At 55.8% G+C, this 21,914-nt stretch overlaps 1 protein-coding gene across 5 annotated transcripts in view; it reads left to right on the plus strand.

Annotated features, from left to right (window-relative positions):
• LOC121274146 (insulin receptor substrate 1-like) overlaps window positions 1-21,914 on the plus strand; it is an 89,740-nt gene that overhangs the window by 1,882 nt on the left and 65,944 nt on the right. For 2 of the 5 annotated variants that reach the window (XM_041181322.1, XM_041181324.1), the window contains exons 2-3: window positions 12,883-15,399; window positions 16,342-16,414. In XM_041181322.1, the coding sequence (XP_041037256.1) occupies window positions 12,883-15,399; window positions 16,342-16,379 (2,555 nt within the window). In that variant the 3' untranslated portion in view covers window positions 16,380-16,414. Of the gene's footprint in view, window positions 1-12,882; window positions 15,400-16,272; window positions 16,415-17,432; window positions 17,972-21,914 lie in introns of those variants that run through there. The other 3 variants (XM_041181323.1, XM_041181325.1, XM_041181326.1) reach the window with 3 other exon arrangements.

The raw sequence follows: 21,914 nt of genomic DNA on the forward strand, positions 1-21,914 counted from the left end.
CTCACCCTCACCTCCCTCACCCTCACCTCCCTCACCCTCACCTCCCTCACCCTCACCTCACCCTCACCTCACCCCCCTCACCCCCCTCACCCCCCTCACCCTCACACCCTCACCTCCCTCACCCTCACCTCCCTCACCCTCACCTCCCTCACCCTCACCTCCCTCACCCTCACCTCCCTCACCCTCACCTCCCTCACCCTCACCTCCCTCACCCTCACCTCCCTCACCCTCACCTCCCTCACCCTCACCTCCCTCACCCTCACCTCCCTCACCCTCACCTCCCTCACCCTCACCTCCCTCACCCTCACCTCCCTCACCCTCACCCCCCTCAACCCCCTCACCCTCACCCCCTCACCTCACCCTCACCCCCCTCAACCCCCTCACCCTCACCCCCTCACCTCACCCTCACCCCCCTCAACCTCCTCACCCTCACCCCTCCCTCACCCCACCCTCACCCTCAACCCCTCAACCCCCTCACCCTCATCTCACTCACCCTCACCTCACCCTCAACCCCCTCACCCTCATCCCCTCCCTCACCCTCACCCTCACCCTCATCTCACCCTCACCCTCACCTCACCCTCACCTCACCCTCACCTCACCCTCACCTCACCCTCACCTCACCCTCACCTCACCCTCACCCCCTCACCCCCCTCACCTCCTCACCCCCACCCCTTCACCCCCCTCACCCCTTCACCCCCCTCACCCCTCACCCCCCTCACCCCTCAACCCCCTCACCCCTCAACCCCCTCATCCCTCAACCCCCTCACCCCTCAACCCCCTCACCCTCCTCAACCCCCTCACCCTCCTCACCCTCCTCACCCTCCTCACCCTCCTCACCCTCACCCTCCTCACCCTCACCCTCACCCTCCTCACCCTCACCCTCCTCACCCTCACCCTCCTCACCCTCCTCACCCTCACCCTCCTCACCCTCACCCTCCTCACCCTCACCCTCCTCACCCTCACCCTCCTCACCCTCACCCCCCTCACCCCCCTCACCCCCCTCACCCCCCTCACCCCCCTCACCCTCCACCCCCTCCCGCACCCCCTCACCCCCTCACCCCCTCACCCCCTCACCCTCCTCACCTCCTCACCTCCTCACCTCCTCACCTCCTCACCTCCTCACCTCCTCACCCCCCTCACCCTGCACCCCCTCCCGCACCCCCCTCACCCCCCTCACCCCCCTCACCCCCTTCACCCCCTTCACCCTCCTCACCCCCTTCACCCCCTTCACCCCCTTCACCCTCCTCACCCCCCTCACCCCCCTCACCCCCCTCCCACACCCCCCTCACCCCCCTCACCCCCCTCACCCCCCTCCCTCACCCCCCTCACCCCCCTCACCTCCCTCACCCCCCTCACCCCCCTCACCCCCCTCACCCCCCTCACCCCCCTCACCCCCCTCACCCCCCCTCCTACACAGCGGTATAGCTCTGGTCCACACCCCCTCACCCCCCTTGCTCACCCCAAACCCTCACCTCCTCCCTCACCCCCTCAACCCCCTCACCCTCACCCTGCACAGCGGTATAGCTCCCGTCCATACCTCACCCTCACTCCCTCCTCACCTCACCCCCCCAAACCCCCAACTCCATCCCCGCCCTCGACCTCACCCTCGCCTTCTCCCTCGACCTCACCCTCGCCTTCTCCCTCGACCTCACCCTCGCCTTCGCCCTCGACCTCGCCCTCGCCTTCGCCCTCGACCTCGCCCTCGCCTTCGCCCTCGACCTCGCCCTCGCCTTCGCCCTCGACCTCGCCCTCGCCCTCGCCTTCGCCCTCGACCTCGCCCTCGCCTTCGCCCTCGACCTCGCCCTCGCCTTCGCCCTCGACCTCGCCCTCGCCTTCGCCCTCGACCTCGCCCTCGCCTTCGCCCTCGACCTCGCCCTCGACCTCGCCCTCGCCCTCGCCCTCGCCTTCGCCCTCGACCTCGCCCTCGCCCTCGCCCTCGCCCTCGCCCTCGACCTCGCCCTCGCCCTCGCCTTCGCCCTCGACCTCGCCCTCGCCTTTGCCCTCGCCTTCGCCTTCGCCTTCGCCCTCGCCCTCGCCCTCGCCCTCGCCCTCGCCCTCGCCCTCGCCCTCGCCCTCGCCCTCGCCCTCGACCTCGCCCTCGCCCTCGCCCTCGCCCTCGCCCTCGCCCTCGACCTCGCCCTCGACCTCGCCCTCGCCCTCGACCTCGACCTCGACCTCGCCCTCGCCCTCGCCCTCGCCCTCGCCCTCGACCTCGCCCTCGACCTCGCCCTCGACCTCGCCCTCGACCTCGACCTCGCCCTCGACCTCGACCTCGCCCTCGACCTCACCCCTCACTCCCCCCACCCTCGCGCCCACCCTAACCCTTTCCACCTCTGCCCACTCCACTCCCTCTGCTCCACCCTCACCCCCACACCCCCCACCCCCCACCCTAACCCTTACTGCCCCTGCCCTGCTCCCTCTGCTTCACCCCCACTCCCACCCCCACCCCTACCCCTCTATTCCCTTGTGCTTTCCCTTCTCTACACCCTCCCAACACACCCTTCATCATAAACTCCCCCGTGTGGCAGTCAGCCTCCATTGTCACACTCCTTCACTCCTCCACTGAGGGCTTGTCACACTCCCTCTCTCCACTTCACCTCCTTTGTCTGTCTTACTGGCGCTCTCCTCCGCTCCCTTACTGGCGCTCTCCTCCGCTCCCTTACTGGCGCTCTCCTCCGCTCCCTTACTGGCGCTCTCCTCCGCTCCCTTACTGGCGCTCTCCTCCGCTCCCTTACTGGCGCTCTCCTCCGCTCCCTTACTGGCGCTCTCCTCCGCTCCCTTACTGGCGCTCTCCTCCGCTCCCTTACTGGCGCTCTCCTCCGCTCCCTTACTGGCGCTCTCCTCCGCTCCCTTACTGGCGCTCTCCTCCGCTCCCTTACTGGCGCTCTCCTCCGCTCCCTTACTGGCGCTCTCCTCCGCTCCCTTACTGGCGCTCTCCTCCGCTCCCTTACTGGCGCTCTCCTCCGCTCCCTTACTGGCGCTCTCCTCCGCTCCCTTACTGGCGCTCTCCTCCGCTCCCTTACTGGCGCTCTCCTCCGCTCCCTTACTGGCGCTCTCCTCCGCTCCCTTACTGGCGCTCTCCTCCGCTCCCTTACTGGCGCTCTCCTCCGCTCCCTTACTGGCGCTCTCCTCCGCTCCCTTACTGGCGCTCTCCTCCGCTCCCTTACTGGCGCTCTCCTCCGCTCCCTTACTGGCGCTCTCCTCCGCTCCCTTACTGGCGCTCTCCTCCGCTCCCTTACTGGCGCTCTCCTCCGCTCCCTTACTGGCGCTCTCCTCCGCTCCCTTACTGGCGCTCTCCTCCGCTCCCTTACTGGCGCTCTCCTCCGCTCCCTTACTGGCGCTCTCCTCCGCTCCCTTACTGGCGCTCTCCTCCGCTCCCTTACTGGCGCTCTCCTCCGCTCCCTTACTGGCGCTCTCCTCCGCTCCCTTACTGGCGCTCTCCTCCGCTCCCTTACTGGCGCTCTCCTCCGCTCCCTTACTGGCGCTCTCCTCCGCTCCCTTACTGGCGCTCTCCTCCGCTCCCTTACTGGCGCTCTCCTCCGCTCCCTTACTGGCGCTCTCCTCCGCTCCCTTACTGGCGCTCTCCTCCGCTCCCTTACTGGCGCTCTCCTCCGCTCCCTTACTGGCGCTCTCCTCCGCTCCCTTACTGGCGCTCTCCTCCGCTCCCTTACTGGCGCTCTCCTCCGCTCCCTTACTGGCGCTCTCCTCCGCTCCCTTACTGGCGCTCTCCTCCGCTCCCTTACTGGCGCTCTCCTCCGCTCCCTTACTGGCGCTCTCCTCCGCTCCCTTACTGGCGCTCTCCTCCGCTCCCTTACTGGCGCTCTCCTCCGCTCCCTTACTGGCGCTCTCCTCCGCTCCCTTACTGGCGCTCTCCTCCGCTCCCTTACTGGCGCTCTCCTCCGCTCCCTTACTGGCGCTCTCCTCCGCTCCCTTACTGGCGCTCTCCTCCGCTCCCTTACTGGCGCTCTCCTCCGCTCCCTTACTGGCGCTCTCCTCCGCTCCCTTACTGGCGCTCTCCTCCGCTCCCTTACTGGCGCTCTCCTCCGCTCCCTTACTGGCGCTCTCCTCCGCTCCCTTACTGGCGCTCTCCTCCGCTCCCTTACTGGCGCTCTCCTCCGCTCCCTTACTGGCGCTCTCCTCCGCTCCCTTACTGGCGCTCTCCTCCGCTCCCTTACTGGCGCTCTCCTCCGCTCCCTTACTGGCGCTCTCCTCCGCTCCCTTACTGGCGCTCTCCTCCGCTCCCTTACTGGCGCTCTCCTCCGCTCCCTTACTGGCGCTCTCCTCCGCTCCCTTACTGGCGCTCTCCTCCGCTCCCTTACTGGCGCTCTCCTCCGCTCCCTTACTGGCGCTCTCCTCCGCTCCCTTACTGGCGCTCTCCTCCGCTCCCTTACTGGCGCTCTCCTCCGCTCCCTTACTGGCGCTCTCCTCCGCTCCCTTACTGGCGCTCTCCTCCGCTCCCTTACTGGCGCTCTCCTCCGCTCCCTTACTGGCGCTCTCCTCCGCTCCCTTACTGGCGCTCTCCTCCGCTCCCTTACTGGCGCTCTCCTCCGCTCCCTTACTGGCGCTCTCCTCCGCTCCCTTACTGGCGCTCTCCTCCGCTCCCTTACTGGCGCTCTCCTCCGCTCCCTTACTGGCGCTCTCCTCCGCTCCCTTACTGGCGCTCTCCTCCGCTCCCTTACTGGCGCTCTCCTCCGCTCCCTTACTGGCGCTCTCCTCCGCTCCCTTACTGGCGCTCTCCTCCGCTCCTATTTGCTTTCTCTCTCCTCCATCTCATTTCTCAGCTCCCACTGTCTTCGTCCGCACGCCATCCTTTCCTCCCCTCCCTCCCTCCCTCCCTCCCTCCTCCTCCATCCTCTCCTTGTCCTCTTAGCTGCCTTCCACCCCCCCCCACCCCCACCTTCTCTCTGCTTACTCGTTGACATGCTCCTCCATTCACTGGCCTGCCTTAGTTTGTTTATAATCTCTCTTCACTCACTCAACCTCCCTTTCGTCTCTCTGCCAAACACTTGTCTCCCCCCTCCCCCCCTTTCCTTCACACAGCCTCCCCGGCTTTCATCTCGTCTTTTCCCTCTCCCCTTTCGCCCTGTTCCCTTTTGACCTGCCCTTTGGCTATTTCTCCCATCTATTCGTACTGCTTTATGTATGTTTGAAATAATTATAGTTTGGATTTCATGTTTTGATAGAGAGAGCAAGCGAGATTACAGGAGAACCTTCTTTGAGAAAGCAGCTTCTGCGTGTTTGTTGGGAATGGGGCTTTATAATTAGGAAACCCATTTACCCATCTCTCTCAAAGTTTGTTTTAAAGCCTGTTATAAAGGACTTATTGGATCTGAAACTTCTAATTCTAAATTAGCTATTGACCCATAATGTGACACTGAAGCCTTTACATCTGAACTTTAATTTTAAAGCCCGTTGTTAGGAAATCTCTGTCACAGCAAAATCGAACTGCAATGTCCAAATCGTTACAACTGCACCGGGTCTAAACTGTGACCTGGAGCCTGTTTTCAGAACCATTTCTAACAAAGCTATTCAGCCCATCCAGCCCATGCCAGCCCTCTCTAGATCAATCCACTCATTCCCCCCGCTCTATCCCCATAACCCGGCAAGTTTATTCCACCCCCCCCCCCACCCCAAAGTCCCCGTCCAATTCCCTGTTTAAAATCATTCATCATCTCCGCTTCCACCTCCCTCGGGAGCAGCAAGTTCCAGGTCATCACCGCTCGCTGAATAAACAAGCTCTCCCTCACATCCCCCCCACCCCCAGTGCCCGAAACCTTAAATCTGTGTCCCTGAGTCCTTGCACCATCAGCCAGTGGGAACAGCTTCTCTTTGTCTACCTTATCTAACCCTCGTACACCTCGATCAAATCTTCACTCCAAAGAGAACAACCTCAGCTTCCCCAACCCTAACCTTGGAGCTAAAATCCCTCATCCCTGGATCCATTCTGGTACATCTCCGCACCCTCTCAAAGAGCCTCACATCCTCCCTAAAGTGTGGTGGGTGACCAGAACTGGACCCAGTACTTTAGCTGGGGTCCAGCCAGAGCTTTATAAAGGTTCAGCATAACTTCCCTGCTTTAATACTTAATACCCCTGTTTAAGAAGCCCAAGCTCCTATCTGCTTTGCTAACTGCTCCCCCTCAGTATGTCCTGCCACCTTCAAAGATTTCTGCACATCAACCCCCAGGTCCTTCTTTCCCTGCACACCCTTTAGAACCCGGTCATTTAGTCTATATTGCCTCTCCCAATCCCTTCTGCAGAAATGCATCACCTCACACTTCTCTGTATTAAATACCACCTGTCAGCTTAAACTACTGCCCCGAGCCTCTTAAACTCCCGCCGGGCCGCTTAACTACCCCCCCCCCCCAGCCCTGGGCTGCTCCAACCCCTCCCCAAGCTGTCCAGATGCTGCAACTATCTGAACTGCCACATTGAAACAGTTGCATGGAAACATCACATTGGATTTATTCCAGCAAAACCACGGATTCTCTTCCTTGATATAAGAGCTGGTACATTGGAGCCAGGAGATTGAATCTGGTGTCTGAGAGTGAGACAGACTGGGCGTGGGGGTGATGGGGGAGCTGGTGTCTGAGAGTGAGACAGACTGGGTGTGGGTGTGATGGGGGAGCTGGTGTCTGAGAGTGAGACAGACTGGGTGTGGGGGTGATGGGGGAGCTGGTGTCCGAGAGTGAGACAGACTGGGCGTGGGGGTGATGGGGGAGCTGGTGTCTGAGAGTGAGACAGACTGGGTGTGGGTGTGATGGGGGAGCTGGTGTCTGAGAGTGAGACAGACTGGGTGTGGGGGTGATGGGGGAGCTGGTGTCTGAGAGTGAGACAGACTGGGTGTGGGGGTGATGGGGGAGCTGGTGTCCGAGAGTGAGACAGACTGGGTGTGGGGGTGATGGGGGAGCTGGTGTCTGAGAGTGAGACAGACTGGGCGTGGGGGTGATGGGGGAGCTGGTGTCTGAGAGTGAGACAGACTGGGTGTGAGTGTGATGGGGGAGCTGGTGTCTGAGAGTGGGACAGACTGGGTGTGGGGGTGATGGGGGAGCTGGTGTCTGAGAGTGGGACAGACTGGGTGTGGGTGTTGATCAGGCTGCAATTCAAATAGGGGCTAGGAGAAGTGAAAGCTTTTGGTCAGAACCAGCCTCTTGTACGTCAGCAGGATTTGTGCTTCATGTCGGATGCCTGAATGAGCTTTGGCCTTGGGGTACTGGAGAAGACACAATAATGATTTACACGATGGTAGCTCTGTGTTGTGGAAAGGCTGAACTGGCTGTTTTCTGTGGCTAAAAGACTGAGGGATGATCTGGTCATTGTCTGAAATTTATGAAGAGGGTCTGACAGGGAAGCAGGAGAGGAGAATTTACACTTATCAGAGAGATCCAGCCAGGGTCAAAAATATAAGGTCCTTACTAATACCAAACCACTCAACCACACCATCACCTCCAGCTTGTATACTCTTGTCCTTATTAAAACCATTACTCCCTCCCTCTCAGCCTGGCTGGTTCCCCAGTACGGCACTCATCTCTGTTCCCTTATGTCTAAGGACGCAGACTTGACTGGATATGGAGGACACTGTTCACTGTCACATCTTGCTGAACCACGATTGTTCCTGCCTGCGATCGGGCCCGGTTCTGCTCACTATTCCAGGATCACCTGAGTGTGTAAAGATAACTCCCGGCTCCTTTCCTCTACTGCAAGCTGCTTTCTTAAACCTCTCTCCCCTGCCTCGCCCACTCTTCCCTCCCAACAACAAGTGCAAGGAGCTCATGAGTTTCTCTGTCACCTTGGGTTCTGTCCCTTTGTTCTCCAAATCTGCTGCCATCAATCCCCTCCTCAGAAGAAAAACCCTTAGCGCCTCTGTCCTTGCAAATTACTGTCCCATCTCCAATGTCCCTTTCCTCTCCAAGGTCCTTGAAAGTGTTGTCGTGATGTCACATTGACCACAAGCTGAACCTTTCAGCCTTCTATATCAGCCTCATCACTAAAGCCGCCCATTTCCCCCTCTGTAACATTGCCTGATCATGCCCCGGTCACAGCTCATCCGCTACGGAAGCCCTCATTCCTGCCTTTGTTGCCTCCAGACTCGACTATTCCAACACACTCCTGGCTGGCCTCCCACATTCTACCCTCGGTAAACTTGAGATCATCCAAAACTGTGCTGCCCGTGTCCTAACTCACACCGAGTCCCGTTCCCCTATCACCCCCTGTGCCCGCTGACCCACACTGGCTCCCGGTCAAGCCACATCTCGATTTTGAAAAAAATTCTCATTCCTCTTTTCCAATCTCTCCATAGCCTTGCGCCCCCCTCCCTTTCTCTGTAACCTCCTCCAGCCCCACGAGATCTCTGCGCACCCCCAATTCCGGCCTCCTGAGCATCCCCCTGATTTCCGTCGTTCCACCATTGGCAACCGTGCCTTCAGCTGCCTGGGGGCCCTAAGCTCTGGAATTCCCTCTCTGCCTCGATTTCCTCCTTTAAGGCACTCCTTAAAAACCAGGTGGTCTACCCTCACATTTCGTAATAAACCCAGTGGGGAATTCAGGAGAAACTCCTTTACCCAGAGAGTGGGGAGAATGTGGAACTCGCTCCCACAGGGAGTGGTCGAGGTGAATAGTATCGATACATTTAAGGGGGAAGCTGGATAAACACCTGAGGGAGACAGGAATAGAAGGATAGGCTGATAGGGGGAGATGAAGAGGGGGTGGGAGGAGGCTCGTGTGGAGCAGGAACACCAGGTTGGGCTGAATGGCCTGTTGCTGCCCTATGTCACCCTGTTTAAATCCAGCTTCAATTTCCCCAGACGACAGATGTGATTCCGGATTTCATTCTGTGTTTTTTTTGAAATTGGAGAAATGTTGCGAGTCTATGGATTGATGTTGCAGGCAGTGTAGTCTGATGATTGATCCAGTCTCACTGCACAGTACGAGCTGGGTATTGACTGGCGCCTGCTGTCCTGTGGCTGTTTGTGTCTCCATGCCAACTCATCTGCATTCAGACTGCAAATTGCATAAGCTGTCTGCCCACCAGAGGCCCAGAAGCTGGGATATGAGAGACTGGTGTTTAATTGTAGTACTCTGTCTCTTGATGGGGACGGTGTAGAGGGAGCTTTACTCTCTATCTAACCCCGTGCTGTACCTGTCCTGGGAGTGTTTGATAGGCAGCTTTTTCTTCTCCTATCCTCCCTTTAGCATAAGGGAACAGCTTCAGGAGCATAAGGGAACAGCTTCAGGAGCAGAAGGGAGGGAGCATGTGTTTTGCGAATGATTGAAGACAAGCCCTCCTTCCTGGATTGTGAGGGAGCCAGGGGCTGAAGGGTTGAACTGGACCCTGGTCTTCATACACTCATGAGCTTTGGTTTCTGACGAAGCACATTATACGTGTTGTGGCCTCTAATCCAGCAGCTACATCATCAGCCTGCGCATTTGTTTAGGAGCACAGAGAAGTCAGCAATGGAAGCCCACCGCCTGAATAGAATTAAACAGCCAACTGACGCGCAATTACCATGACTTGCCACTCTGCTAATAATGTGATTATAATCTACCACACGTAGCCAGTGAAAAGACAGGGAACCTGCAGCCCGATTGCACCTCCCACAGCTTTGGTGCACCCCAAAACTTCAGGGGTGGCTGGAGTCTGGCCAGTTGCTCAAACAGCAACCCCGAGGAAGCTCCTGAGGGCTGGACTTAAGGAGGGTGGGATGGAGGGAAGGTGAAGAAGCGACGGAGGGCAGATTGGCTTTTGTTTACACAGCGTGGTTCACGCCCTCAGCATGTGCCAAAGCATTTTACAACCACACAACAAAGTAGTTTAGAAGCGACACATCGGGAAGTTTGGCTGCCAGTTTATGCACAGCAAGATCCCACAAGCAGCCACGAGATAAGTGAGCAGAAACTGTTTTTGTAATGTCGGTTGTGGGATAAATATTGACTTCTCCTCTGCTGTGCTTTTATGTCCAGCTGAGTTCATTCAGAACAACCTTGTTCCTTTGCCCTGACTGTTCCCCCGCCCCATGGTGGAATGGGGAGTGTTCTGCCCCTTAAAACAGGGAGTCATTTGACAGGTGAAGGTGTGAGAATTCGCCCAGAGGCCAGTCAGGTGCTTCCGTGGTGTAGTCAGTGCTACAAAACATAGGAAACGAGTTGACTAATTTGTGCACAGCGCACTCCCACAATGAGGTGAGACCGGATAATCTGGTTTGGTGATGTTGGTGGAGGGACATATATTGCCTCAGGGCACTGGAGAAAGCTCCCCTGCTCTTTTTTCAAAATAGTAGCCGTGGCATCATCTTCTGCGCCCATCTGAGAGGCCAGATGGGTTTTAACATCTCCCCGGATGGATGGAGATCTCTGGAGGAGGGACTTGCTCTCACGGCCTTCAGGGGCGAGAGTGCTGAGTACTGAATCACAGCTGGCATTATTTGTAGCAAAACAGGCTGTAGTTTGGGTAGCAGGGAATTGGAGTGTTTTGAAATGTGTGAATTTCCCTGTGGTGCAACTGGAGCAAGTAAAAATAGGGCGCTGTAATGTTGCCAGTAGTGAGAGTGCAGCGTGACTTGTTTACATAGGCGTTTGCCTTTAGGAAATTGGAGGTGCGTTGCCTGTGATTTTTCATCTGCAGAAATGCTTAGCCTTGTTGTGCCTTTGGAATTTCAGCAAGATATTTTAAATTTAGAAATCGGGAGGAAGAATAACTTTCTGAAAGGCACTTCTCCACCATCTCCAAACCTACTCCCACCAGTAAAGTCCTCTGCCAGTCACCTACGCACAGCTAGCCTTGGGTTCACAATGTGCTTGTGATGTTTTATTGCCAGGTTGGAAAGTGAGTTTAAGCTTGGCCTGTTAGTTTTAAGGCTGTGGTACCTCACGGGTGAAATGGCCTCTTGCGAGGGTCAGTCAGAGGATAATTGCAGAGAGAGAGAGAGACTCCTGCACGTTGGTAGCTCACCCAGAAGTGGGTTTGTACATGTCAGGAAAATAACCCAGCTGGCTTTTGTTCATTTGTAGTATTTCAGAGCTTGAATATAGAAGATTAAGGAGTGATCTAATCAAGGGGTTTAAGATGAGTAAAGGATTCGATAGGCTCGATGGAAAGAAACTATTTCCTCTGGTTGGGGGGAGGCAGGGGGGCGAGTCCAGAACAAGGGGGTAAGAACCTTAAAATCCAAACCAGGCCGTTCAGGGGTGATGTTAGGAAGCACTTCTTCACACAAAGGGGAGAGAAAATCTGGAACTCTTCCCCAAAAAGCTTGGGGGCCAATTGAAAATGTCAAAAATGAGATTGATAGATCCGCAGTTTTTTTTGCTTTTATTTTTTTTGATAGATTCTTGTTGAGTAAGGGGGATAAAGGATTAAAGAACCAAGGTGGGCAGATGGAGTTAAAGTATAGCTCACCCCATGATCTAATTGAATGGCTGAACAGGCTAGAGGGACTGAATGGCCTCCTTCCTATGTTGGTATATATGCAACGCTATGCACAAAGTCTTGATAGAGGGGATAGGACATAACACAGATGTTGAGCCAGCGTCAAACCATCTCGGTATTTTTGTTATCACTATCTTGTGTGTCTCCCGCTACATCCCAAAAAAAAGCAGATGTTAGCATTTTTTTATTGTCTGACTTTGGGGGCCATGGGTTCAACTTCTTAAAGCAGTGCCTAAATCCAATAGGATATTCGAGGGAAATTCCTTTACCCAGAGAACGGTGAGAATGTGGGACTTGTATGTGTGTGTGCGTCAGTCTGTCTCAAGGCCTTGGAGAGGGGGAGAGGTGAGCGAGAATGGTGCCTGGAATGAATGGTTTTAGTTATCAGTGGAGAGGCCCGAGAGGGTGGAAGGATTGGAGAGGCTGGGATTGTTCTCAGAGCAGGCAAGGTTAAGGGGAGATTTAATAGAGGCGTTCAAAATCATGAAGGGTTTCGAGTTGTCCTGACCTAAAAGGGCATTAGAAACAGATTCAGTAGTAACTTTTGAAAAGGGCTAAGACAAATGTGTGAAGGGAGGAAATTACAGTGCTATTGAGGGCTCCGTCATGGTGAGTGAACCTTATTTGGATGGCTCGTTCAAAGGCGCACTGGGGCATGAGTGCTCAGCCCCGTGCTGTTACGATTCTGTAGTTTTCAGCAACAGGAAACGAGGTACATAAACAAATCTACTGAGTGAGTCATCAATTGGAACAGGCCGGTAACTTGCCTTGCACAAATTGGGAGTTAATCTCCTGTACTTAGACCTTTGTTGCTCGTATGTACACAGTAAAGTGACTGCCTCACCATCAACCAGTCGTGACTTTCCAAAGTTTGGTGGGGGGGGGGGGCGCGCGCGGTGTGTGTGGGGAGAGGATTTGCAGGGCTACAAGGAAAAGAGAAGTGGGCGAGGGACTAATTGGAGCGCTCTTCCCAGGAGCCAGCGCAGGCACGATGGGCAGAGCGGCCTCCTCCTAGGGTTTCCGTGGCACTTGTTCACATTCCTCTTTCGAGCGGCCTTTTCAGCTTCGCAAACGCTCTCCCTCACAGGGGCTGCTCAACTGAAACTTTGTAAAAGGAGAGAGAGAGAGAGAGACTTGTTAAGCAAGAGCGTTAAGGGTTATGGAACCAAGATGGTGTTAAGGTACAGATCAGCCCATGGTGTAATTGAATGGCCGAATTGGCTCGGCGGCTGCCTCTAAAGCTAGAGAAAGAGGCAGAGGATTTAGGGAGCAAATTTCTTAGTTGATTACGAGGAAATCTAGTGGTAGTGTTCAACGTTCTGAAGGGTTTTGATGTGATATAAGCTGAGGAAAGCTATTCCCACTAGTCAGTCAGTCAGTAACTGAAGCTCATTGATTAAAGTCACCACCAAAAGATCATTCATTTTCTGTGTTTTTTTTCTCTTTTTTTTATTGTAGGCAAAGATCAAGAGGAAAATGGGGACTCCAACTACACCATGGTGCCCGGTCCACCTTTCAAGGAGGTCTGGCAGGTCAACCTACGGCCGCGGGGCCTGGGCCAGTCGCGGAACATGAGTGGCATTTACCGGCTGTGCCTGACCGACAGAACCATCAACCTGGTGAAGCTCAACTCTGAGGTGGCAGCCGTGGTGCTCCAGCTGCTGAACATCCGGCGCTGCGGGCACTCCGAGAACTTCTTCTTTGTGGAGGTGGGCCGCTCGGCTGTCACGGGGCCTGGAGAGTTCTGGATGCAGGTGGACGACTCGGTGGTCGCCCAGAACATGCACGAGACCATCCTGGAGGCCATGAAGGCCATGAGCGAGGAGTTCCGGCTGAGGAGCAAGAGCCAGTCGTCCAGCTCCAACCCCATCTCCGTGCCGTCGAGGCGCCACCACCTGCCAAACCCGCCGCCCAGCCAGGTGGGCTTCTCCGCCAGGAGGAGCGGCACCACCTCGCCCGGTCAGCGGTACAGCTTCGCCAGGGCCCGGACCTCCAGTGATGGCTGCGGTGCCGCCTCCCGCCCCGCCTCGGCCGACGAGGCGCCGGCCAGCCCCTCTCCCGGACCCCCCCACCGCCAGAGGCTGACCAAAACCCACCCGCCTCTGGCTCAGACCAGGTCGACCCCCGACCCCGTTGCCCGCCGCTCGCCCCGCGCCGCCAGCCCGGCCCCCGGCCCCTCGCCCGGCGGCCGCGACCCGGGACGTGCCCGCCCCCCGGCCCCCGGCTCTCCCTGCGACCGAGGGTTCTCCTCCTCCTCCTCCATCCCCTCCTCCTCCGACGACGGTGGCGGCGGCGGCGAGGAGGAGGAGGAGTTCGGCTCCAGCCCCGGCTCCTGCGGCGGCTTCCCGCTGCCCGGGCCGGTCGGCCGCCAGCACGGCCACGACTACATCGCCATGGGTAGGCCGGCCTCGGCCGGGCAGGGGGACCCCCAGCGCCAGCGCAGGCCGCTCCGGCGGGCGTGCAGCCGGGGCGGCGAGGAGGAGGAGGAGGAAGAGGAGGAGGAGGAGCGGGGCCTGAGCAAGCGCGCCTGGCCGGGCAGGGTGGCGTCGCGCAGCTGGAAGGCCGAGGGCCGGCCGGAGGTGTGGAGGCCCCCGGCCACCCCTGACCCCGCCGAGGGAGGGCGCCAGCAAGTGGCCGACAACGGCTACGTGGCCATGCTGCCTGGAGTGGTGCCCGGCCAGGGCTCGGGAGGCGACTACATGGCCATGACGCCCAAGGGCACCTCGGCACCCCAGCAGGTGGGGACCCCGGGGGCCGAGGACCCCCACGGGAGCGGCTATATGCTGATGTCGCCCAGCGGGAGCTGCTCGCCCGATGGCTGGGCCCGGCCCGGCGGTTCCAAGTCGCTGGCGGGCAGCGGCGATTACATGAACATGTCGCCAGCCAGCCGCTCGGCCTCCAGCACGCCCCCTTCCGGCCGCCACCCCCACCCCACCCCTCCCCGCGGCGGGGAAGCCAAGGTGGCCGACTCCCGCCCCCATTGCTATCACTCTCTGCCCCGCTCCTACAAGCAGCAGCCGGCCTCCGCTGCCTCCTCGGCCCAGCTCTCCTGCTGCTCCTCCTCCTCCTCCTCCTCCACCAGTAGCAGCAGCGACAGCCTGGGGGAGACCGAAAGCGGCCAGCCCCCTCCGGCGTCCCAGACCCCCCAGGCCCCCTCCAGGCCGGGGAGAAGAGGCGGGTTCTCCCGGCCGGCCGGCCTCTACCTGGACGTGGCGAGGGCCAGCACCCTGCCGCGGCGGCGGGAGAACCCCCTGCCCTCGGAGCCGCAGAGCCCCGGGGAGTACGTCAGCATCGAGTTCCGGTGCGAACCGCAGGCCCCCCGCCCGCTGGCCCGGCCTGCCTCCTGCGTGGGTGGGCTCCAGCGCCTCCCCCTGGCCGCCTCCGAGTACGCCAACGTGGACTTCTGCCGCGAGACGCCGGTGGCTGCGCCGGAGACCCGGTGCAGGATGCGCAGCCCCCTGCCTGCCGACGGGGCTGAGACAGCCTACTGCCCGGGTGCAGCCTTGCCCGAGGGCGCCCGGGACCCCGCCGACCCGCCCGAGCCCAGCCACGACCCCCGCCAAGGCGCCCGGGTGGTCCGTTCTGACCCACAGGGGCGCCGCCGCCACTGCTCTGAGACCTTCCTGACCGCCCCCTCGACCCCCGTGCCCGCTGCGCCCTTTGCTGACCGTGTGAGGCGCCGTGGCTCCGCCTCCTTTGAGGGCGGCTGGTTGAAAGACGGCAACGCCGGCGGGGCAGAAAGGGGAACCGCGGAGGAGCCGTGCCCGGGAATGTCACGGCACATGTCGATCGGCTTCGAGAACGGCCTGAACTACATTGACTTGGACCTGGGCACAGACAGCAGCTGTGTGGAAGGGTCGGCCTCACAGCCAAGAATTTACACGCAAGCAAACGGGAGCGCTGCCTTGAACACTTACGCCAGCATTGACTTTCACAAGTCCGAAGAATTAAGAAGCCATAAAAGTAACAAAGAAGGTGAGCGGCTTTAGCGTTATCCCTATTTCCACCAATTAATCTCATTAGACTGTCTTCTGCTATCAATTTTACCCATCACAAACCCCAATGGGAACTTCTAATGTAAACATGGCACGTTGTAATGAAATCCTCCCACCGCTGGGGGCGTCGCAACTTTTCCACCATTGAAGCGGCGTAATAAAAGTTAACAAAAACAGAAAATAGCTGGAAAAACTCAGCAGGCCTGACATGACAGCATCTGTGGAGAGAGAAACAGAGTTAACGTTTCGAGTCCGTATGACTCTTCTTCAGAACTAAAGAGCAGTAGAAATGTGAAATATAAGCTGTTTAAGGAGGGGTGAGGCAGGTGAAGCTGGATAGAGGGCCAGCGATAGGTGGAGGCAAAGGAGAGATGTCGAAGGGGTGTTGATGGTGGATTTATTTCCATTCACAGTTTTATCCCCACCTTTTAGCCTATTTCAATCTTTTTCCCCCACCCCTCACTCGCGCCATCTGTCACTTGCTCATTCTGCTTCCTACTCTTAATGTCAGCATTAACACCTCCTTTAGCCAGTATCACCACCATCAACATCCCTTCCCCTTATGGCATCTTTTGCCATCTCTCCTTTGCCTCCGCCTATCACTGGCCCTGTATCCAGCTTCACCTGCCCCACCCCCCCCTTAAACAGTATATATTTCACCACATTTCTACTTCTCTTTAGTTCTGAAGAAAAGTCATACGGACTCGAAAGGTTAACACCGTCTTTCTCTCCACAGCTGCTGAATTTTCCCGGCAATTTTTGTTTTTGTTTCAGATTTCTAGCATCCGCAGTATTTTGCTTTTACCTTAAGTGACAAAAGTTAAGATTGAATTTGCTTCCTCGGGCCTCTCAGGCAACACGTTCTAGATTGGAAAGCATCGGAAGAATTCTATTTATGCTCCTCTGGTTTCATGGTGCACAGGGTTCGAGGCCACAGCTTGGGGTCTGGCTGGAAACTGACTGGGCTGCCTTGGTTACGTGACATATTTTACAAGGTTGGTAGTGAATGTCAAGTACAAAAAAACAAAAATACCTGGAAAAACTCGGCAGGTCTGGCAGCATCGGTGGAAGGGAGCACAGTTAACCTTTCGAGTCCGCGTGACTCTTCAACAGAACAGTTCTGTGGAAGAGTCACGCGGACTCTGAACGTTAACTGTGCTCCCTTCCACCGATGCTGCCAGACCTGGCGAGTTTTTCCAGGTATTTTTGTTTTTGTTGTTTTCGATTTCCAGCATCCGCAGTTTTTTTGCTTCTATCTTAGTGAATGTCGTGTTTTGGTTGACGGATGGTGTTGAGTGTTTTTGCAATTAAGAACTGATGCAATCCCCCCCCCCCCCCGCCCCCCAATCCCCACCCCAACCAACCTCAGTGTTGTTGCTCAGCCTGGATTTCAAGGCCGGTTTCTAGCCTTTTAGCCATGGGGTGGGATCTGCATGCCAAGTGTGCCTATCCTTTTAAAGCCACAGGGTAGAGTGTATGCCGGCAGAAGTGGTCAAAAAGGGCACATCCTGAAATCAATTAGAGCCCTGCCTTGGAGGGAAGTGTTCCATGGCTTTCATATCAATCACTACCTCTTGTCCCTGGGGAGAGACCAGTTTATTAGCTGGGTACAGTGACACCAACATTCACGGCCAGAGTAGAGGCAATTTCCCCTTGTGAAACGCTGCTGTAAGCAATTGGGGATTGATTTTTAGGCACATATTGTCTTACTATCCTCCACTGACTGCATTTTGCCAGTGAAATCACCCTACACGAGGTGATTTTGTTTTATTTATCAGGAGGTTTTGTGGTCTCAGTCCTGCGTTCTGTTTACTGTAGATTGTAGACACTTTGTAATTAGATTCTGTAGACTGTTGTATAGTATGCTGTTTAAATAGACTCTGTAGACTGCTGTAGTCTGCTGTTTAAACAAACTCTGCAGACTGTTTGCTGTTGTGCGCTGTTTAACTAGACCCTCTCTGTGAACTAGACTTTTTGCTGTGAGTCCTACTTAAGTTCTCGTCGCCCCCCCAGATCCATTGGCTGACAAGAGTGTCCGAGGCGGTGCTGATTCACCTGAGGTCAGAAGAACCAGTGGGAAGCAACTCGCTCCCATGTCTGTTCGTTTGACAGAAGATCGAGGGGTGATCTTCTTGAAACACGTCAGATCCTGAGGGGACCTGGCCAGGGTGGATGCTGAGAGGATGTTTCCCCTCGTGGGAGAGACGAGAACTAAGGGACACAGTTTAAAAAATAAGGAGTCTCCTATTTAAGATGGAGATGAGAAGTAATGTTTCCTCTCAGAGGATTGTAAGTCTATGGAACTCTCTTCCCCGGAGAGAGGTGGAGACAGGGTTAGTGAATATTTCTAAGGCCGAGGTCGATGGACTCTTGACTAACTAGGGAATCAAAGGTTATCAGGGGTAGGCGGGAATGTGGAGTTGAGGGCACAATCAGATCAGCCTTGATCTCATTGAATGGCAGAGCAGGCTCGAGGGGCCGAATGGCCTACTCCTCCTCATTCGTATGTTTGTGACACCTGAGCTGCGGCCAGCACGTGGAAAAGTAATTTTTTAAATTCTTTCGCGGGATGTGGGTTTCATTGGCAAGGCCAGCATTTGTTGCCCATCCCTAATTACCCTTGAACTGAGAGGCTGGCTCGGCCCATTTCAGAGGGCATTTAAGAGTCAACCACATTGCTGTGTGGGTCTGGAGTCACATGTAGGCCAGACTGGATAAAGACGGCAGATTTCCTTCCCTAGAGGGTATTAGTGAACCAGATGGGTTTTTACGATAATCGACAATGGTTTCATGATCGTCATTAATGACTTGAGCTTCATATTCCAGATTTTTTTTAAATTTGAATTTAAATTCTGCCTGCTGATGTGGGATTTGAATCCCTGCCCCTAGAGCATTAGTCTGGGCCCAGTGACATAGCGCCTATGCCACCATCTCCTTCTCATTCCCTTTTGATCAGAGGCATTGGGTGGGGGAATGCAGTGATAAAGACAGTTCCCTCTACTTTTTATCCATTCATGGGATGTGGTTGTCACTGGCTGGGCCCAGCATTTATTGCCCATCCCTAATTGCCCCTTGAGAAGGTGGGGGTGAGCTGCCTTCTTGAACCACTGCAGTCCATGTGGTGTAGGTACACCCACAGTGCTGTTAGGGAGGGAGTTCCAGGATTTTGAACCAGCCATTGTGAAGGTTACTTCACCTTTAAGTAAAACTGAGTTCATCAGGCAACCTACATCCCCCCCCACTGCAGAGCATCATTACTTCATGGTACAGTTCCCTCAGTTTCCCCACAGACTGACTGCAGTTTACACCTCTTTGGGATTTCTCACAACACCACACAGCCTGTGAAGCAAAAAATATGCATTTATATAGCACCTTTTCACGACCGAAGGACACCCTGAAATGCTTTACAGATAATGAAGTGTTGTCAGTCTTGACAGTTTGCACACAGCAAGATCCCACAAACAGCACCCAGTTGCCTGACCAGGTAACCTATTTTCATTGTCGTTGGTTGAAGGGTAAACATCATCCACAGGGCAGCAGGGCGGCCTCCCTCTTATCTCCTCAGACCTCCCGGGATCTTTTAGATTAGCTCGAGAGGGCCGATGGGGCTTCGGTTTAACGTCTCAACTGAAAGACAGTGCGGCTGGGCCGTCGGCACAAGCACTGAATGGTGCTGTATTGTTGTACCACCTCTGAATTTATACACAGTTCTCATGGTCACTGACTCAACTGAACAAAGAGGTAATTTTCCTGGTTTTTAATTATCTTTGTGAAGCATCTTGTGACATGTTTGCTTTGTAACGGTGAGTTGTGGCTCCTTTTGTTGTACTTCCCACACGGTGCTGAAGCGCCAGCAACCTCTGTGATTCAATTACCTGTTCATGCTTCAGTGTAACCAGAGGCGCTGTCTGGGTGTGTGCCTGGGGAACAGAATAGCAGATGTAGGTGGGATTAGATTTTTGTGGTGCCGCTGCAGTCAAATATCCTCACTCTCTACCCATGAAATACTTTCGGAGATTTGCTGAAGGGCACTTGGCACCAGTGGAAGCTGTGCCTCTCCAGTCCCCGCCCCCCCCCACCCCACCCCCCAAACCCCAGCTAGGGCCAGCAGAAGGTGAGGAAACCACAGGGGCGGTTATGGTCAGTGAGGGAACACATTAGAGGCAGCGGCTGGGGGAGAATGGGTTAACGTCCCCTTCCCACTGGTGAGCTGCAGACAGAAGTCTCGGTTACTCCGTGTCCTTCGCAGCTTCTCCCTCCTCGTCAGAAGAGTAAGTGGCATGTTTTATGAAATAGCTGTTAGTGTGAACGAGTGAAGCAGTGTTCACCACAGCTCACGTCTGTCTCTGCTTCGACCAGACGGTCAGTAAATGAGCAGCCCTGACTCCGCACGGCGGCTGCGGGGAATTATTGACCAGTTATTAGGCATTGGTGGACTCGGGTGGGGAGAGATTCCGACTTCTGTTCACCTGGCATAGCCACGTCAGCTTTCTTTTTTCTGCCTTCACTGTGTGCCATGGCTCGGTGAGTCAGGCTCCTGTCAGGTGCTAACAGGTTGAAGGCCCGTTCTGTTAACTTCAACATAGAATTCAGGCCAACACTCCAATTGGCAGTGTTGAGGGAGTGCAGCATTGTCTGAGATACCATCTTCTGGATGAGACAGGGGTCCTCCCTTAGCCCACGTGATTCTCCCATGTCCTGAGCTGCAGGTCATTGGGACACAGTTTATCGCGGATTTTGAATACTCAGACCAAGTGCAAATAATAAAAAAAAAAACACCGGGCAGCCAAGCACACACACACTGAACGTCACTGCCCGCTGCCCTATCAGACTGGTCCATTAACCACCCCACCATCCCCGAGCCCTCAGGTTCGCAAGTTTCTTCACTCCCCTATCTCTCAGGTCATTCCCTGCTCAGATCATACCCCCCCCACCCCACCCCACCCCTCGCACAGGCTCGGCCACATCCTCGCCCGCTCTCACTCCCCCACATCAATGTCTTCCTTAATTTTTGTCCCCAAGAGTTGCTCACCCTGGTGAAAGATCACTATTTCGAGAAAGTCGATACCTTACAGAAGACTGCAGAGAGTGGTTACTGAGTGTCAGTTTGAGGGAGCTGGATTAACATCAGTGGAGATACAGTCAGTAACACGGTGCTGGGGGGGAGAGGGGTTACTGAGTGACAGTGTGAGGGAGCTGGATTAACATCAGTAGAGATACAGTCAGTAACACAGGGTGCTGGAGGGAGAGGAGTTACTGAGTGACAGTGTGAGGAAGTTGGATTAACATCAGTAGAGATACAGTCAGTAACACAGGGCACTGGGGGGAGAGGGGTTACTGAGTGACAGTGTGAGGGAGCTGGATTAACATCAGTAGAGATACAGTAAGTAACACAGGGTGCTGGGCAGAGAGGGGTTACTGAGTGACAGTGTGAGGGAGCTGGATTAACATCAGTAGAGATACAGTCAGTAACACAGGGAGCTGGGGGGAGAGGAGTTACTGAGTGACAGTGTGAGGAAGTTGGATTAACATCAGTAGAGATACAGTCAGTAACACAGGGCACTGGGGGGAGAGGGGTTACTGAGTGACAGTGTGAGGGAGCTGGATTAACATCAGTAGAGATACAGTCAGTAACACAGGGTGCTGGGGGGAGAGGGGTTACTGAGTGACAGTGTGAGGGAGCTGGATTAACATCAGTAGAGATACAGTCAGTAACACAGGGAGCTGGGGTGAGAGGGGTTACTGAGTGACAGTGTGAGGGAGCTGGATTAACATCAGTAGAGATACAGTCAGTAATACAGGGCGCTGGGGGGAGAGGGGTTACTGAGTGACAGTGTGAGGGAGATGGATTAACATCAGTAGAGACACAGTCAGTGACACAGCGGACAGTTTAAGAATTTTGGTCATTTAAATTCTGCCTGTGTTGGCACTGTAAATTACTCAGTTTTGAAGGAGATCAAGCAATGGATTCAGTGATGGGGTGAAAGCTCTTTGACAGCACTCTCAGTGCTGAGTAAATGCTGAGGAGCTCACTTTGTTCAGTATCCTGTCGACTGTTCAGTTGAAGGTGAATGATTATCTGAGAGTGGCCGACCTGTTGCTTCGTTGATCTGCCCACCCCCCGACTCTGAAGGTACATCTGATGTTTGCTAGCAGAATTCTCTGCAATACTGCACACCACCCCGCCCCCCGCCCGAAGGTGCTGCAGCCAGGTTTTGGGTGCTTTCCATGATCAGCCCCAAGCAGCCGTTGGCAGTGTGAGCTGTGTCGACTGGGTGTTGGGCTGGGCTGAAGCTCTCACAGCTGCCCCTGCCCTAATGGACTGTTAACCCTGGGTGAGTTAAGGGGTGGGAAACCATTAAGCAGCAATAAGATCCAGGCTGCACATCTTTCTACCTCAGACTCTGCAATCATTCATCCAAACACTCAGCCCAAGTGCAAACAGTAAAAACACAGGGCAGTCAAACACACACTGTACACAGAGGAGATAAGAGC

Source organism: Carcharodon carcharias (assembly GCF_017639515.1).
Source record: "Carcharodon carcharias isolate sCarCar2 chromosome 33 unlocalized genomic scaffold, sCarCar2.pri SUPER_33_unloc_1, whole genome shotgun sequence".
NCBI classification, from domain to species: Eukaryota; Metazoa; Chordata; class Chondrichthyes; order Lamniformes; family Lamnidae; genus Carcharodon; species Carcharodon carcharias.